A 19,415-nucleotide genomic window follows, 5' to 3' on the forward strand; every position below is an offset into this window, starting at 1 on the left:
TGGTAAGCATGCATACTTTGCCGGTGCATGAGGTACTCGGTTCTGCGCCCAGCACCATCAAAAAACGGGAAGAACGAATAATATTAATAATAGCACTGTAGCACAGTCCTCTGGATGTTCATCGATTCGCTCAAGTGGGCCTCGAAACGTCTCCATTTTGAGACTTGTTATTACTGTGTTTGGCATATTGAATATATATTATGTTCAATATTCAATATTCACCAATTTGCTCAAGCGGGCCTAATAACGTCTCCATTTTGAGACTTTGTTATTACTGTGTTTAGCATATTGAATACATCACGGGTAGCTTGCCAGGCTTTGCCCTGTGGGCGAGATACTCTTGGTAGCTTGCTGGGCTCTCAGAGCAGGGCGGAGGAATCAAAGCCGGTTCACGAACAATAGCACAGCGGGTAGGGCATTTGCCTTGCACACGGCCGACCAGGCTGACCGGGGTTCGATTCCCAGCATCCCATATGATCCCCCGAGCACCGCCAGGAGTAATTCCTGAGTGCATGAGCCAGGAGTAACCCCTGTGCATCGCTGGGTGTGACCCCCAAAAGCAAAATAATTAATAATAATAATAATAAATATAGACAAAACCCCATCCTTGGCCAAACTCCACCTCCCAAGCCGCACCTGCACCGGGAGTAAGGGAGTAAGGGGGCTTGCCTGGTTGCCCGGGAGGGCGGGGTGCAGGGGTGGAACTGGGAGGCATTGAGGAACCGCGCCCCCCAGCCCACGTGGTGTCTTACCCCGGGCTGGGGGGGTGATGATGGGAAAGCAGGGCGGCAGCACCCCGAGACCCCGATCCTCCCGGGGCCCCTCACCGGCCGGGGCAGCTAGCCCCGGGGTCTCCAGCGCTCGTCCGGACGGACGGGAGGCGGGGACGGACGTCGGGAGGGCGTCGAGCCGGGGAGCCCGAGCCATCCCCGCCGCCGGGGCCGGAGGCTGGAGGCGGCGGCGGGGTGGGGGCGGGGTGGGGGGCGGGGTGCGCCCCCCGCTGCCCGCGCCTGCGCAGCGCCGCCCAGCGCCCCGCCGGGGCCGTTTGAACGCGAGCGCGCGCGCCTGTGACGGCGGCGGGCGCGGGGGGCTCGGGGGATGCTTTGTCGCGTCTCCGGTCCGGTGACAGGCCGGCCGGTCGCTGCCGGGAGCCGGGGGGCTCTTTTCTGAACCCTCCCGGGGCGCCCGGAGACTGGGGTGGGGTCGGGGGGGAGGAGGAGGGAGCGTCCGCCGCTGAGCCCCTCCTCGCCGCAGTGGGAACTTTCGGGGGTCTCCGGCTCGGCCGCGTCCCGGGGGGCCTCCTACCCTCCTCCCACCGCGCGATTCCGTCCTAGAACTCGTCGCCCCCCGGACCTGACCTCCCCGCACGTCCGGGCGCTGGCAGCCGAGCGGGCCGCGGCGAGGGGTCGTGCGCGTCGCCAAGTGGCCGGAGCGGGACGATGGGCGCCCCGCGGGGGGACCGGACGGCGGCGACCCGGGCGGTGAGACGCGCGCGCCGGGGCGGTGGCGGGGACGGAGGGTTGGACGCGGGGCGGCGCCGGGACGGAGGGTGGACACGGGCTGCCGGCCGGGGACGGATGCTGGGCAGCGGCGGGGACGGAGAGGGGGACCGAGAGGAGACGCGGGGCGCCGGGCGGTGGCGGGGACGGAGAGGGGACCGAGAGGGGACGCGGGGCGCCGGGCGCCGGGTGGTGGTGGCCGTCGCGGCGGATCCCGGCGGCGCGTTTCCGCCACGGACGTTCAGCCGTGGGGTGCGTTCTGCTCCCCACCGACGGGTGAAACGGTTTCGGTTTCTTGTTTCCTTCCCTTTGCCGAGATCCCCTCGGAGGGTTTTGGTTATTATTATTATTATTATTATTTTTTCCCCCAAAGGACTTGTTAGGGAGCAGGGAGGTTCCTCCCCCCGCCCCCCGCCGTGCCGTGCGCGAATAACGGTGCGCGGGTGCGTCGGGGCGGGTGGGTCCTCCCGGGTTGAAGCGGTTCCGGGTGTGTGTGTGGGGCGGGGGGGGGGGAGGGGGGGAGGGGATGGGCCGAGAGCCGAACCGTGGATGCCAGGCTGGGATGCTGATTTTGCACGCCGCTGACCCGGGCTCCGTCTCCGGTACCCCCATCGGGTCGTCCCCTGATCCCCACCAGGAGTGATCCTGGGGTAACCTGAAAACAAAAACAACCCTCTCCTCCCCACTCCCCTGCAAAAGGGCAGAGTGATGGTACAGCGGGTAGGGTGCTTGCCTTGCGCGCAGCTGAGCTGGGTTCGATCCTAGGCATCCCATAAGCGTCCTCCGAGGCCTCCCCAGGAGGGATCTCTGAGCACAGAGTCGGGAATAAGCCCTAAGCACCGCTGGGTGAGGCCCCTCCGCACCCCCCCCCCCCCAACAAAACAAACTTTTAAAAAAGAACCAAGCTGACTTAGTTTAACCAAGTTTCGAAAGAGACCAGCTCAGCCCTTGGGGCTGTCAGAGGTGGTCACCTCTTGTAGAATGAATGACAGCTTCTTTCCCGAAGGCCCAGAGGAAGGATGCCTCCCAGTCAGTGCTTTAAGGAAGTGGTAGTTACTGAGATCGTATTAGAAGTTGTTAAAACGGACACACTTCCAAACTCTTATCTTCGGATTCACTGTTACCGTTATGGCATCATAACGTGCTCTGTCCCAGACGTTTATTTTTCAGTGTTAGTACAGAATTTTAAGTCAGGGGTTACTCTTGGCTGTACACTCAGGAATTACTCCTGGCAGTGCTCTTGAGACCATATGGGATGCTGAGGATCTAACCCTGTCCAGTAGGTGCAAGGCCGTATTTTTAATGTAAGAGTTGAAAATAGAGTAGTGCGAAAAATGAAAGTCAGAAAACGATTATTAGCAGTGCTGTTTTAGCATGAGACTATTTTGATTGCTCATTTTGTAATAAAACTTGTCATAATGTTATAAATATTAGCACTGTGGCACTGTCCTCACATTGTTAATCGATTTGTTTGAGCGGGCCCAGTAACATCTCCATTGTGAGACTTCTTGTTACTGTGTTTGGCATATCGAATCCTCACGGGGAGCTTGCCAGGCTTTGTGGTTCTGGTGAGATACTCTCAGTAGCTTGCCGGGCTCTCTGAGAGGGGCAGAGGAATTGAATCTGGGTTGGTCAGATGGGCTGCCTGGGCCGCCTGCAAGGCAAATGCCCTACCGCTGTGCTATTGCTCCAGCCCATAAATATTATAAATGTTTATATTTTTTGCTCTAGAGTTTTCTGGAGGAAAGGGTTAGATAAAGTTAGATATTGACATTTACAACATAAAAGTTATTTTCCATTCTTTATATATATATAAATATATATTTGTTTGGGAGCCATAACTGGTGGTGCTCAGGGCTTACTCTGGACTCTGTGCTCAGGGATCACTCCTCATGGTGCTTTGGGGACCATATGTGTTTCTGAGGATCAAAATCCGTTGACTTCATTCAAAGCAATATGTTATACTATCTGTCTAGCCCCTAATTTGTATAGTTTTATAAAACAGTGCCTAGTAGTCACAGTTCATGATGGTCAGGCTTATGAATTGAAAAATGTTTTGTATAGGGCAGTTAGGTATTGTGACATCATTAAATTTATCTCCTTGAGGAAGAACTACATCAATAATTTTTAGGATGTTTTTAAAAAGGGAGTACTCTTTCCTTAGTACTTTTCATACATAATTTCTGATAACTTTTAAAATATGTAATATAAGCACACAGTAGGTTCCCAATAAATGCTTTTCAGATAGCTGATTTTATTCTCAATAATAAAAATTACAGAAGATATATGCATTGATTAAAAGGAAGCATACATTTTTTTATTTGAAGAAGTTGTAAACATTTACATAGCTGGTACTATTTTACATATTACTCGCTTAACCTTTCATTTTTTTATTTACAGTTTTTAAGAGAAATTATAAAGAATCCATTTTGAGGATATCATGGCAAAATCAAATTCAAAATGCAGAGTTTGTTCTCACGAATCTTCAGTATCTTCTCTCTTAAGCTGCAGCCTGAGTGGCGATAATTCTTCAAACTCTGATGGTTCTTTTCGGTATAAAGATAAACTGTACAGTTCTGCATCTCAGGCTCTCCAGGCCTATATAGATGATTACGATCTCAGCCAAATGTATCCTTCTGCCAACCCTGGAAAGAGCAACACTGATAATTATTCTGCCAGTGTGCCTGGATTCTCCAAACATACGTATAAACCAAAGAATGGTAATGCTCTTTGTTCTTTTTGTCCAGAGATTTAAAGCATCTGAAGATGATAGCTTGGAAAGCGAGACATTTTTTTCTAGTTGTTTGAGGGGACAGAATTTTGGAATGGGGATTATTTGTAGTCATAGTCAGGGCCTACACCTGACTCTTTGCTTGGGGGTCACTTGAGTGGTGCTTGGGAGCCCTGGGGTACGCCGGCTTGAACCCAGGCCTCCTGCATTTGAAGTATATGCTCAGTTGATCTTTCTCTTCGGTTGGTGAGATTTTTTTTTATAAGCTTGAAATAATGAATATTCAAAAATTTTTATGAATTTTTGTTATAAACTTGAAATAATGGATATTTTTCTTAAATGAGGGGAAGTTAATGAATATAAACAGCATTAAACATATATAAATAGTTTTGTAGCTAACACTGAATCGAGAGCACAGCAGGTAAGCATTTCCCTTGCATGCAGCCAACATGGCTGACCCGGGTTCGATTCCTCTGCCCCTCTCGGAGAGCCCAGCAAGCTACCGAGAGTATCTCGCCCCGCACGTCAAAGCCTGGCAAGCTATGCGTGACATATTCAATATGCCAAAAATAGTAACAAGTCTCACAATTTGTTGTAAGACATTACTAGTGCCCGCTTGAGCAAATCAGTGAACAACAGGAGGACAGTGCTACACTGAACTCTTTCACTTAATCACTTAATCACTTAACTTCCCGTTACTCGTCGATTTGCTCGAGCGGGCGCCAGTAACGTCTCCATTTGTCCCTGTCACGTGCTAGTGTAGCCCAATGGCATCTGTTCGCTCCCGGAACATGAAGGGCCTCAAACCGATTTCGTTGTGGCAGCCTAGGTCGGCCTTGAGATTTTGTCGGCCTCTCCTTTCTCATCCTTCTCAGTGCTGCCATGTCGGTGAAGCCTTCAGGGTCAGGTGAATGAGACCAGTTGTAGTTACTGGTTTTGGCATATCGAATATACAGCGGATACACAGCGGATAGCTTGCCAGGCTCTTCCGTGCGGGCGGAGTACTCTCGGTAGCTTGCCAGTCTTTCCGAGAGGGATAGAGGCTTTTGGGGTGACCTCTAATCACCCTTACTGAACTCTTTAATTTTATTTTTATGTTTGTTCACAATAATTTATTACATTCAATATTCCAATACCAATCCCACCACCATTACACCTTCCCACCACCATTATTTCAAATTTTTCCCTTCACCACCCAAGCCTGCCCCCCAAACAGGTCCTAAATAATTTATTTTTTATTGCTTGTTGTTTACTTTACTTTACTTTACTTGCTTGTTGTGAATAATCTGCTAAAAATAATTCAAAAAAGTTTCCTTAGAGGGAAGTGTGTGAAGATTGTTATATCTCACCCTGGAGCCATTATCCCTTACATAAGAGATTACTACTATGTTATTACAGGTTGAGCCTTTGTATGCTTATGCTGGGATGAGTTCGGTTGCCTTCTACTTTACACTGCATCAAATGTGGTGTGCTACATCAGTGGTGGAGAGTATGTGTTGCTCTCGGCATTCAGGGCCATGTGCTCCAGGAATTCTAAACTTTTAAATAAGGTGATACAGCTGGACTTAAATTTTTAACTGGATAGTAACTTTGGGATTAGGAGACATTTCTGCAGCTTGTGACTCTCTGCTGAGATTTATTTGTGAGTCTCTGGATCATGGCTGTTAATAAGCTTATATGCTACCAGAGGCGGTTCGTGGGAGTGATTGCCAGGCTCCCGGAAGAACAGAGAGATGAGGGGAGGTCACCCATTCCTGCTCCTAATCAGTAAACTCTGGAGCCATATTATTATAACATCAGTGAAAGAGCAGTGACTTGGTATTCTAGGTATTTTTTTTTTTAGCAAGGTATATGACTCAAACCAAATCTCAACCTTTGGAAGTTTAAACTTGATCAGTCCCAGGGCTCTTCTTCTCTCTGATTTGTATTCTATGGGACAGTAATTGTCCTAAAATGTTCTGTTTTTTTTTTAAGGTTTTGATGAAGATAAATATTGAAAGTGCATTTGTTGAAAACCATTAATGCAGTACTTGTCACTTATAGAATGGCCATCAAATCGAAAAATGTGCACGTTTATCTCTTAAAGGAATGTGGGCAATATATGTAATAGAGGAGTTAGAACAGCCTTTCTGTTAATGCTAGTGCAGATTTAGTACATAGTAGAGCAAATTTTTTTTTCTAGCTTGATTGCATTTTTCCTCTCTATGCTTTGCCCAGTATTGAGGAACAAATATTAGTGCGAGTTGCTAGCACTTTGGGTGTGTCTAAGATGAGAAAATTGAAGGAACGTTAGCACCGTAGTCCTCCCATTGTTCGAGTGGACACCAGTAACGTCTCCATTGTGAGACTGCTTGTTATTGTTTTTGGCATATTGAATATGCCACGGGGAGCTTGCAAAGCTCTGCTGTGCAGGCGGGATACTCTCGGTAGCTTGACGGGCTCTCTGAGAGGGACGGGGGAATTCGAACTCAGGTCAGCTGTGTTCAAGGCAAATGCTCTACCTGCTGTGCTGGAGCCTGTGTTGGAGCCTGTACTGGAGTGATAGCACAGCGGATAGAGTGTTTGCTTTGCACGTGGCCAACCCGGGTTCAATTCTCAGCATCCCATATGGTCCCTCAAGCACCACCAGGAGTAATTCCTGAGTGCATGAGCCTGGAGTAACCCCTGTGCATCGCTGGGTGTGACCCAAAAAGCAAAAAAAAAAGAACATTAAAACAGTAAAAACCATGGGAGAATTGAGATTGGAGAGCGAGTGTAGAAATGAATTAAATCGAAGATGTGAAGAGGACATTAAAAAATCTTATCCTATTCATCAACCTATGCTTTATGTATTTAATTGAATCATAGGGAGATATACACTGTTATAAGTTGTTCATGGTTGGGGTTCAGTCATATTCCTGCTATCAGTGTCCCCGATTTCCCTCCTAACCCCGTACCTGCCTCTATGGCAGGCACTTCTCTCTCTCTCTCTCTCTCTCTCTCTCTCTCTCTCTCACTCTCTCTCTCTCCTCCCTCCCTCCCTCCCTCTCTCTCTCTCTCTCCTCCCTCCCTCCCTCCCTCCCTCCCTCCCTCCCTTCCTCCCTCTCTATCTTTCCTTTTGGGCATTATGGTTTGCAATATAGATAGTGAAAGGTTATCATGTATATCCAGCTGGAGCAATAGCGCAGCGGTAGCGCGTTTGCCTTGCACACAGCCAACATGGCCGAACCCGAGTTCGATTCCTCTGCCCCTCTCGGAGAGCCCGGCAAGCTACTGAGAGTATCTCCCCCGCATGGCAGAGCCTGGCAAGCTACCCGTGATGTACTCGATATGCCAAACACAGTAACAACAAGTCTCATGATGGAGACGTTACTGGGCCTGCTCGAGCAAATCACTGAACAACGGGAGGACCGTGACCAAGTATATCCTTTTACCTACTTTCAATGATCAGTTCTTGTCCAGAGTGATCATTTCCAACTATTATTGTCATACTGGCTCCTTCTCGATCCTAACTGGTTTTTGCGCCCTTCTTTCAAATACTTCTAAAGTATTTTTATTTTTAAATTATTTTTTTAGTTATTACGCTGTGCTCAGAGATCTTTCTGCGCAGTGCTCAGTGGACCAAATATTCTGCTGGAGTCTGAACCAGGGTTGGTCACATGCAAGGCAAGCGTATTACCCACTGTACAGTCTCTCCCACCCTTTTCTTACACTTTTCATCAGAGCTTTATTAAGGATAAAGAGAAAGTGGCAGAATTCTTAAATTATTTCTTGCTGTGTTGCTATATCCAGCACCTTTGGGCATTGCATATCTGGGTGCCATTGAGGGGATTGTAAGGTGTGTCCTCTGCCATTTGAGGTGCTTTTCCACCCTTACGCTTTAAATTCTTAAAAGAGAATTTTATTTACTGTTGAACATTATGTATAATGAACAAAACTGTGCTTATGTTTTACAGCTCCTGAAAATCTTGATCACAGGAAAAGCTCGTTATCCTACAGAAGAGAGATTATTAATGATTTAGACTCTGTTAGCCTAACGACTGATGATTTATTAAAACTTCCAGCAGATGGATCATTTTCATTCACTTACGTTGGACCAGGCAACCAAATTCACAAGAAAAATAAGAAATGCACTGCAAGACTGAATTTATTGGACACTGAAAGGAATAAAAGTGTTCAAGAACCTGCCTTTCCCATGGGCAAGAATAATTTAGTCACTCCTGTGGTATACACAAGTACTAATGGGAAGCAGTGTGACAGGTTAAAATCCCCCAAAGTTATGAATAAAGCTAATAGATGCTCTTCAGAAGCACCTATATGTTTTGCCAAGAAACTGCCTTCCAAGGACAGATCAGAACACAGTCTTGAGAAGAATTACCCAAGATGGCTCACTAGCCAGAAATCTGATCTTAATGTTTCAGGGATAACCAGTATACCTGATTTCAAATACCCAGTCTGGCTGCATAATGAGGACTTGCTACCTGATACAAAGAGCGAAAGAATTCATAAAGTATGCAAAGAAGATCAAAATTCCCCCAGTCATCGTTATCAGGCAGAAAGAACTTCTCGACTTCCAAACACATCGGATTGTTTTGAATGTTCGTTTGACTCTTCAAATGTTTTAAATTCCTTGAGTGATGATAAAGGATTAGTTAATGGTTATGAGTGTGATTGCGGTCAAAACAGGTGTCACTGTGGGACTCCACTCCTAGGACAATCCAAAGAGCCATTCAGTGGTAATTGTTTTTCTTTGTTGTTGTTTGAGTTTTGCTTTTTAAGACCTCCCCCTCCCCCCCCCACCACTGATTAAATCTAGAAGCTTAAATCTAGTTTATTAAATTTAGGAGCTTTGTGTTGTATTCTAAATGTAGTGATTTTTTTTAAAGCCTAGACTTCATTTATGTAGTATTTTTTATGAGAAAATGTTTTTTTCTCCCACACCTTTTTTTCATTTTTTCTTCATACCTTAACATAATTTTTTGTAAATTCATGCATATTTTAAATTACATGAATGTTGCCTTCGTGAGACTTTACCGTACTTTGTATCTTTTTCTTAATCTTTTAAATTAGGTGACAAAATTGAGTTGCTTATCCTGAAGGCCAAGAAAAATCTAGAGCCTCGTACTGAAGAACTACCAAAGCCTACGAAAAAGGATGACAGCCCCTGCTCCTTAGATAAACTTGAGGCAGAGAGGTCATGGGAAAATATTCCTGTTGCTTTGTAAGTGACAATAGGAAAAGTTTTATTTTCTGAATGAAAATGGTCAAGTGAACATCTGGTTTATTTTTTAAATAAAAAGACAATTACCAATGGTAGGCACGTGGTAATTGTGAAGTGCACAGCTTGAGTATTGCTTGCTTTTTAAATTAAAATTTGTTGTTGTTTTTAGGCGATGCCTGGCAGTGCTTTGGGGCTGTTCCCAGCTTGGGAATTGTGCCGGGCCTGGAAGTCCTGCCCTCCCAAGTGCAGACTGGGCACTCCGCACTTGAGCTGTCTTTCCGGCCCCAGGGTTGGCGTGCTTTGGCATTTTGGGTTTGTTTTTGGACTGAAATTTCAGGGTACGGCTCAAGGACAGGTCCTGCTTCTGTACCCAGCAGTTTGATGTTGTTTGGCTTTGGACCACACCTAGCGCTAGTGGTGCTTGGACTGAAATCAGAGTCAGTCTCAAGATGTAAGATGTAAATCTCTAACCCTTACCCCCTCCCCCAACCCTTACCACCCTCCTTCCCCCAATTCTCTTCAAGTCCTTCACTTGCATGATTTATTAAGTTACCACCTGATGGTGTCATGTTTCACAATTGCATCTGATACTTGGATACTTTATATAAAATTGTGTTCTTATTGCTCTACAAACTTAATGTTTGGTGTGGTGAAGTAGAACCCAACGCAACTATTTTGCATACCGCAGAAAGTTCTGGAATTCTTTTTATTTTAAAGCTTTTATTCCTCTCTGTGTTCTCTCCATGTGCTGGATTATTATTTTAATTCACACTTTTTCTTAGTCTTTTTCGGTCAGTGATGGTGCAGTTTTCTTGTATGAACTATTGTATAACTTTTTGGAGTGTCAAAGATTTAACTTCTATGACTTAGTTTCTCAGACTCATTAAAAAAGTACATGTCTGTGAATGTGAGGGTTTGGGAGGAAAGCTTTTATTGTTACTGATGTGATCTTACACCATAAATAACAAATTTATTTTTGCTAACTATAACTTGCTTTAGGCTGCAGTCATTTTTTATTTTCTCAGGTTGATTATCTTGTTTTGATTGTGAACACTAATTCCAGTTTGGAATGATGGCTGTGTGGACTTCCTTGTTGAGATGTTGTAAAGTTACTTTTTTCTTTCTACAGTAGAGAGGAAAAGGAAAACTTTGGGTTTATGAGGATTCAGTTTGGTATTCAGGATGGTTTCTGTCTTAAAGGTGAATTCTTTTGAAAAAGTATTTCTGTCCCTTTATTTTGCTTTATTTCTATATGAAATTAATGATATGATTAGGAATAGATCTGATCATAATTAGGTGTTGACATATCTGTCATTAAGAACAAAATGAGCTAAGAAGTATTCAAGGTAGCATATTAAAATGGTAGAATGCAACCATAACCAGATAATTGCTATTTTTGTTGTTGAACTTTTAATGAAAAATTTCAAGCAAATACAAACTTAAGAGGATAGTCACTTAAATCACTTAATCACTTAACTTCCCGTTAGTTGTCGATTTGCTCGAGTGGGCGCCAGTAACGTCTCCATTTGTCCCTGTCGCGTGCTAGTGTAGCCCAATGGCATCTGTTCGCTCTGGGATCATGAAGAGCCTCAAACTGATTGTTCATGATCTTCATGAAGAAGTCTGACCATCTGGTAGGTGGGCGGCCACGTGGTCTTTTGACATCCCGTGGAATCCAGTCAGTAACAGCTCTAGTCCAGCGGTCGTCTTTAAATCTCATTACGTGACCAGCCCATCTGATTTTTGACACCTTGGCAAATGAGACAGCGTCCCTGATTCTTGATCGTCAACAGATGTCAGAACTCCAGATTTTTTCTCTCATTTGAGTGAAACGTGATATTCCAAGCATAGCTCTTTCTATTCTTCTTTGGGAGACTTGAATAGGTTCTCATCCTGTTTGTGTAGGGCCCAGGTCTCTGAGGCATATATTAATGCAGGAAGAACAGTGGAATCAAAGAGATGTGCCCAGAGCCGGAGGTTCTTCGTCCTCTTAGCTATTTCTTCGATGTTCTTGAAGGCGTTCCAAGCTGCTCTCTTCCTCCTGCGCAGCTCGGGTGCCAGGTCATTTGTCATGTTGACTTCTCGACCTAGGTACACATAGCTGTTGCATTCAGAGATGGTCGTTCCGTTGAGAGCGAATGGGGCGTCAGGAACGAGGCTGTTTCTCATAAACATTGTCTTTGTAAGATTCAGCTGTAGTCCTACCTTTCCACACTCACGGTCAAAGTCGGCCAGCATTTGTGCCGCTTGGCTGATGTTTGGTGTTATTAAAACAATGTCATCAGCAAAGCGGAGGTGGTGTAGTTGCCGACCATCTATCTTCACTCCCATTCCTTCCCATTCCAGTCGTCGCATGATGTTCTCGAGGGTGGCACTGAAGAGTTTCGGTGAAATGGTATCACCCTGCCGAACCCCTCTCCTATCCATTAAAGGATAGTATAATGAATAACTAGACAGTACTCATTTTCAATAAATAGGTAAATGCTTTTTAGTGATAGTGGATAGCTAAGCAAATTCCTTTTGTAAGAAGGTGAAAAAAGACTGTATGAAAAAAAACAGTAAATTAACAAATCGGCCGACTTTGACCGTGAGTGTGGAAAGGTAGGACTACAGCTGAATCTTACGAAGACAATGTTTATGAGAAACAGCCTTGTTCCTGACGCCCCATTCGCTCTCAATGGAACGACCATCTCCGAATGCAACAGCTATGTGTACCTAGGACGAGAGGTCAACATGACAAATGACCTGGCACCCGAGCTGCGCAGGAGGAAGAGAGTGGCTTGGAACGCCTTCAAGAACGTCGAAGAAATAGCTAAGAGGACGAAGAACCTCCGGCTCCAGGCACATCTCTTTGATTCCACTGTTCTTCCTGCATTAACATATGCCTCAGAGACCTGGGCCCTACGCAAACAAGATGAGAACGCTATTCAGGTCTCCCAAAGAAGAATAGAAAGAGCTATGCTTGGAATATCACGTTTCACTCAAATGAGAGAACGAATCCGGAGTTCTGACATTCGTTGATGATCAAGGATCAGGGACGCTGTCTCATTTTGCCAAGGTGTCGAAAATCAGATGGGCTGGTCACGTAATGAGATTTAAAGACAACCGTTGGACTAGAGCTGTTACTGATTGGATTCCACGGGATGTCAAAAGACCGCGTGGCCGCCCACCTACCAGATGGTCAGACTTCTTCGTCAAGATCATGAACGATTGGTTTGAGGCCCTTCATGTTCCCGGAGCGAACAGATGCCATTGGGCTACACTAGCACGCGACAGGGACAAATGGAGACGTTACTGGCGCCCGCTCGAGCAAATCGACGACTAACGGGAAGTTAAGTGATTAGGTGAACAAATCAAATGAGTTTTGAAGAGTTACAAATTAATATAATAAAAATAGCTTTGTGTCATTTTAATATTTGAATTAAAAATTGAAATAGAAGTAAATAGAAATAAGGGAATGATATCATTTTCTGTGTTTGATAGTTTGCTTTTGGCAAAATTCTTTTGCTAGTGATGCCCTTTACCACCCCTTGAACATCAAGAAACAGATTTACTGGTTTCTTGAGAATAATTAAATTTACATGGTACATAGAGAAATCCTTGAGTTTGATACTTTTGTAAAATAAGGGGCATTACCACAAATGTAGAAACAAGTTTAGATAAATAAGTGATGCCAGAGGACAGAGTAAGTTTGGTCTCAGTTTGGACTCAAAAATGGTACTTCAAAATCAATCATTTTCGTACTCTAATCTGTTCTCCAAGTTAAGGCCAGTTCTGGAGGGGAAGCCTGTTCCCTTGCCTTAATTGTGGGGTGGGGTTGTCAAGGAGCCTGGGGGTTCTACCTGGTGATGCTGAGGTGAGGCCAGCTAGTTAATGGGATGGTGCAAGGGCGTGTGGGGCCAGTGATGACCTGTGCCACCCCAGTGATGCTTGGAGATTTCCAGGGTTATGCCTCAAGAGCTCAGGGACCCTTTGGTGTTAGGGATTGAACTGAGATTGGCCACATGCAAGGCATGCGCCTTACTCCTGGAGTATCTCTCTGGCCCCTGCTGTTTTGATGTGGAAGCACAAAGTAAACCTTTCATCCCTGCTGAAACTCTTACAGGGGCTTAATGTGTTGACATTGGCTTTATTTATAATATTTAATTAGAATATTATATATTGCTCTATGGGCTGGAACGATATGGGCTGGAGTGATAGCACAGCAAATAGGGCGTTTGCCTTGCATGCAGCCAACCAGGTTCGATTCCTCCTCCCCTCTTGGAGAGCCCGGCAAGCTACCGAGAGTATCTTGCCCGTGTGGCAAAGCCTGGCAAGCTACCCATGACATATTCGATATGCCAAACCCAGTAACCACAAATCTCACAATGTTACTGGAGGACATTGACAGTGATTTAATTAGAAAAATGTAGCTTGAACTTCAAGCAAATGAGTTTTGAAAGCACAGCTGGTATTGAAGGATTATTTGTTGACTAAAATCTTCAGCTTTTTTATAGTTATTTTCTTAAAGCTTTAAGGGAGATTGGTAAGAATTAGGTAGGATGGGGGGGCTGGAGCAGTAGCACAGCGGGTAGGACATTTTGCCTTGCACGTGGCCGACCCGGGTTCAATTCCCAGCATCCCATATGGTCCCCTGAGCACCGCCAGGGGTAATTCCTGAGTGCAGAGCCAGGAGTAACTCCTGTGCATAGCCAGGTGTGACCCAAAAAGCAAAAAAAAAAAAAAAAAAAAAGAAATAGGATGGATTACATTCAGGTTATCAGTTTAGGGAGAAGTGGGAATCACCTAGCAACATTAATATAAATCATATCATTTGATTCTTTCTTACAGACCATTTGTACTTAAATGCTTTGTGCCCATTTTTTTATATTGGAAACTTAATTGCTATTTGTATCTTTAAATTCTATTTAGCAAATCTCCTGTTCCTGTAAACTGTGATGATAGTCCTCAGACTTCAAGGACAAATTGTGCTAACCGGTCCATTGAAGAATTTTTAGAAGATAATCAGGTGGGTGAAATTAATTTTAAACATTTTATTAGAATATATATTTTATTAATATGTACTTCCTGTTATTTAGCTTTTATTAAAAATATACTCAGTTCTTCTCCAACACACAGCCATAATAAAATGATTGCTCTTAGAATTATTGGTATTTTTAGTTTTCAAAAATAGAATTCTCTGTACCTAGCATAGACCTTTATAGGGCCATAAATTTATTATGCTTTTTTTCCTCTGAGAAAAACAGTACTGCATTTCTGTGCTTAATTTTTTGAATGGTCATGTTATTATTTCCTACAAAAATTCCACCAATTTCAGTTTTCCACATTCTTGATCTTGTAGTTTGATCTGTGGAGAATGTCCTTAAAATAGTTTAACTCATTAGTCTTAGTTTTGAATTTATTGACTAGTGAGATCCCACTTCTAATATTTTACATGCTAGTCAACAGCTTTCTCAGGATGTGAAATAAAAATAGTACATGCACTGTCTATGCTGAAATACTGTTGAATGATGGATATCTTTAGAGATCAGCTTGTTACTTTGGATTGCTCAGAGACATTAGCAGCTCATTTGAAATATGTAAGCATAATAGGTTGTGATATGTTTAAAAAGAAATTAAAAATATCCTTCACAGATTCTCTTAACAGAATCTTGACCACCTTATGTGGCTCAGTGCTATGGCCTTCTTGGGACTCAGATACATTGGTGATCAGAGACTGTAAGTGTCTCTCAGGTTGCATTGAATGTGTAACTCATGAAAAGGGGTAAATCCATTCTTTTTGTGACAGCATTCTTAAAAATGGATAGGTAATGCTATATTTGAAATTCTAGTCCTGGCTTAGCTGATAACCAGCTTAATTTCCATACTTGAAAAATTTATATGTACAGCATGTTTTTCTTAGTCTCTGAGAACCTTTGAGTTCTAGAGGATACATGGTTTTTAATGCACTAAATAGATGAATAAATTTATTACAAATGTAAATGTCATATTAACTTAAAAAGTGCAAGGAGGGGCCGGAGCAATAGTATAGCAGGTAGGGCATTTACCTTGCATGAGGCCGACCCAGGTTTAATTCCCGGCATCCCATATGGTACCCCAAGCATTGCCAGGAGAAATTCCTGAGTACAGAGCCAGGACTAACCCCTAAGCACCGCTGGGTTTGACCCAAAGAGGGGAAAAAAAAGTGCAAGGAACTAGGAAAAATATACCAAACTCTTAATTTTTGCCTTAACTTAATCTGGGGAAATGATGAATTACAATTTTGATTTTTTTAAGTAGCTCTTTATTGGCATGTCTTGCTTATATTTTTGTTTCATATTGAAGGAAAATGATTTTTCAAAGTAAGATTTTTTTTCCACATAGAATTTGGGTGGTTAATCCGTCATCTGTTTTAACCTTAGAGCTGTACCCTTTCCGGAGGGAAGCATCATGGTCCTGTTGAAGCCCTGAAGCAAATGTTATTTAATCTTCAAGCTGTGCAAGAAAGTTTTAATCAGAATAAGACCACAGAGAGAGAAAAAGAAACTAAGCAAGTAAGCACACACTTGATTTATGAGTTGAAATCTGTGAATGTGAAGAGTAAGATTTTTTTCTCATCTATTTTCGATTGATTTTCAGTTTTACGTTAGTAAGCACATCATATAATACATGTTGTAAAGTTTCACTATTCCTTTTTTCTTTTAAGTAACACAAATGTAATACTACTAGATTTCTATGGAGTATACCCCAGAATATGGTGTTCTATTTAGTTTGGTTATAAATGCAACATTCTTGCAAACCACAACACTGGTAAGGAAAGAGATAGAGCAAAAGGGAATGGCTCTGCCACAGGGGCAGGGTGGGGTGGGATGGGGGATGGGATGGGGGTGGTGGGAGGGATACTGGGATCAGTGGTGGTGGAGAATGGGCACTGGTAAAGGAATGGATACTCAATCATTGTATGACTGAAATGTAAGCATAGAAGTTTGTAAGTCTGTAACTGTACCCCACAGTGATTCACTGTAGCACTGTCCTCCCATGATTTGCTGGAGAGGGCCCAGTAACATCTCCATTGTGAGACTTCTTGTTACTGTGTTTGGCGTATCACATACTTCATGGGGAGCTTGCCAGGCTTTGCCTGTGTGGGTGAGATTCATTAAATTAAAATAAATAAATTTAAATAAATAAATAAAGACAATATTCTATTTTAAAATGAGAACTAAAAAGGATGAAGGGAATCTAAGAATTGGTTTTTAATACCTGACAAAATTATTCTTGGATTTGAGGGATGGTTCAAGTGGTAGAGCACATTTCTAGCAGGTGTGAGACCTGAGCTGAGTCCCTGATGCCTTATGGACCCTCTGAGCATCACCAGTCAGAGCTCTGGCTCTCTCTCTCTCTGCATGCAGGTGACCCCTATTTAAAAATGAATGTTTATGTATGGTTTCATTTAACTTCTTCATATTTGGGGAAGCCTGGAAAATCTTTTGTACATTGAACTTTTCCATATAACTTTGTGTGAAATTTAGTTCCCATGTATTGTTTACAGACTTCTGTGAATATAATTCTGTAGAGTTTTATATTTTTATGCTGTAATGTTGGTTTATAACACTGTGTAAGTTTGAGGAGTATAACTTCACTTTTCAGCAATATTGCACTGCACTGTTCACTATCATTCAATAGATACCCTATACTCATTCTACCACCTAAAGTTTTATTTTAAAACTATTGTGTTTTTGTTTTATTTTTTTTTAATTTCCTGAGAATATGAAAATTTCTACTTTGGTTTCTACTTTGGTTGCTCTTTTCATTGGGCTGATCCTTTTCACCGTAGTATGATATTTTTCAAAATGTTTGTTTGGAGGCTGGAGAGATAGTACAAGGGATATGGCTCTTCTTTTGCACGCAGCAAACCCCAGTTTGATTCCTGGTGTTGCATATGGTACCCTGAGCACCATCAGTAATGACTTCTGAACCTTCAGCACCACCAGCTGGGTGTGTCCCCCTACTCTCCCAAAATCCCCTTAAAGTTTCGGCAGTTATTGTTGTAGGGACCACACCTGCTGTACTATGCCTCCGGCCATTCAGCATGCACTTAGAATCACACTTTAGGTCTTGTTAATGAGTGTTTAAGTGGTAGTTAAATTTTTTAAAATAGAGAAAATACAACATTTACTGTGTGCTGCTAATTTGCATCAAATTATACTTTTGATACTTCAAGTATTTTATTGTACATACTTAATTTGAGTTAATACTGATTTTTACATATTTGTTGTTTTTAAATAATAGGTTTTAGAAGATGATTTTTCAAAATTACAATTGAAAGAAACTATGATTCCTATTACTAAGTCACTTCAAAAGTAAGTATGCCTTTTCTAAACACTTAATGGATGGATACAATTCCTTTTTCATCATCTCTTTGAAGTCAGGTTATAGGGTAGAATTAAGTAGTTCTAAAGATAGTCATGTTGGCTTCTTTTGTTTTTGGTTTGTTGGCTTTTTGTTTTTGTTTTCACACTGGTAATACTCAGAGTTTACTCCTTACTCTGCACTCAGGTTTTACTCCTGGCAGTGCCGGGGCACCATATGGATGTTAGGAAATCTAGCCCAGGTGAGCCGTGTGCATGGCAGGTGTGTCCAGCCTGTGGGTCTCTCTCTAGCCTCCTCTCCATCTTCTTATCCTCAGTAAGATGGAAGATGTGTTTTATTTAATATGCCGTGCTGGAATCTGTGTTAGAGACTGAGGAACGAGATGCTTATCCTCACCACCTTCCCAAGCAGAAATAGAAATTCCTGATATTCAGGAGAACTGTGCATTATAATTAGTTGCTTCATTTGATATCTAAAATATGATTAACTTTTTCTGACTGGTCCTCAAGAATGCTGATGCTAGGGAAGAGGAAACACTGGAAGAATATATGCAGACAAACATGGGCAGCACTTCATGGATACAGATATTTTTAGTCATCTCTTTGAAAGGAACTGCATCTTCCCAATTTGAGGGATGGTTAAGTTTTCTTCTCTGAGCTTTGAGAAGCTCTGAAAGATTGACTGACAATCTTTATTTTAGAGAAAAATTAGGTTGTTGGTCTTTAACATTATTAAATGTAATCATTACTAGTTTCTTCCTTATTTAATAAAAATGAGTTTTTCTTAGGACTATAGTGATGGTTTTATACTTTCAAAACTTTATGTACTTGATGTTTTAAATGATAAACACAGTATGCCAAAAGGAAGAATATAATTTCATAGGGCTCTTGTGAAAATTATATGGAAAATATGTTAAATATGATTACAGTAGTTACTATTATTATTTGACTAGTGTGTTTTAAAAAAACCTTGTCAAAATACAATTTTTTAAAATAAATATTTATAGAATTTTGGGTGAATTATTTATAGATAATTCTATAAATATTTATAGAATTTTAACCCTTTTTCAGTTATTTTCAGATCTCAAGTTTTTGTAAGGAAAAATTCTTGATATTTGACACTTCATAAATTTGTTTTTCATATTAAACTTTGAAGTTAATAGGTAATATAATCACCATTTGTTGCTTTCTATATGACCTTGTCAACCCCTAATACTGGTTTATAATATGTTTTATACTTTTTAATGAAGGGCTTTGCACCACTTATCTCGTCTGAGAGACTTGGTTGATGATACCAGTGGGAAGCAGTCACCGAAAATGTGAAGAGGAAAAATACAACTGTTTAACCAATAAATAATCACCACAGAATACAGTATTTTTATTTTTTTCTGTTGCTTAAATGGATATTAAATGGACAGTTAAAAGCTGTTAATCTGTGATTGTTTCAAGTATTATGTATATACATATATTCATATATATTTATGAAAAGGACCTTGAAATGTCCACGGGTTTTGTGATGCATTCTCACTGTGTGCCAACATACCAGAATGTGAAATGGAAGGACCATTCTGTGTCCTACCGTGAATTTCGTCTTCAGGTGAGCAAAAGCTGAGAATCAAAAATGAATGATTTCTGTC

General features: G+C 42.5%; 1 protein-coding gene across 1 annotated transcript; it reads left to right on the forward strand.

The window, feature by feature from the left end:
* The first annotated feature begins 1,393 nt into the window (after positions 1-1,393).
* CUNH18orf54 (chromosome unknown C18orf54 homolog) lies at positions 1,394-19,161 on the forward strand. The gene is made up of 8 exons (XM_056138241.1): positions 1,394-1,481; positions 3,900-4,219; positions 8,166-8,945; positions 9,280-9,430; positions 14,342-14,438; positions 15,832-15,963; positions 17,699-17,769; positions 19,029-19,161. Exons 2-8 carry the CDS (start codon positions 3,940-3,942, stop codon positions 19,099-19,101), a joined length of 1,584 nt encoding a protein of 527 aa, XP_055994216.1. The 5' UTR covers positions 1,394-1,481; positions 3,900-3,939; the 3' UTR covers positions 19,102-19,161.
* Positions 19,162-19,415: the final 254 nt, after the last annotated feature.

This window comes from Sorex fumeus, unplaced genomic scaffold, assembly GCF_029834395.1.
Source record: "Sorex fumeus unplaced genomic scaffold, SorFum_2.1 ptg000128l, whole genome shotgun sequence".
NCBI classification, from domain to species: domain Eukaryota; kingdom Metazoa; phylum Chordata; class Mammalia; order Eulipotyphla; family Soricidae; genus Sorex; species Sorex fumeus.

Excerpts from the sequence above, each read along its gene's own strand:
- CUNH18orf54 (XM_056138241.1), top strand. The coding sequence starts at position 3,940 with ATGGCAAAATCAAATTCAAAATGCAGAGTTTGTTCTCACGAATCTTCA. Across the intron at positions 4,220-8,165 it reads TACGTATAAACCAAAGAATG|CTCCTGAAAATCTTGATCAC; the intron begins GTAATGCTCTTT and ends TATGTTTTACAG. Across the intron at positions 17,770-19,028 it reads ATTACTAAGTCACTTCAAAA|GGCTTTGCACCACTTATCTC; the intron begins GTAAGTATGCCT and ends TTTTTAATGAAG.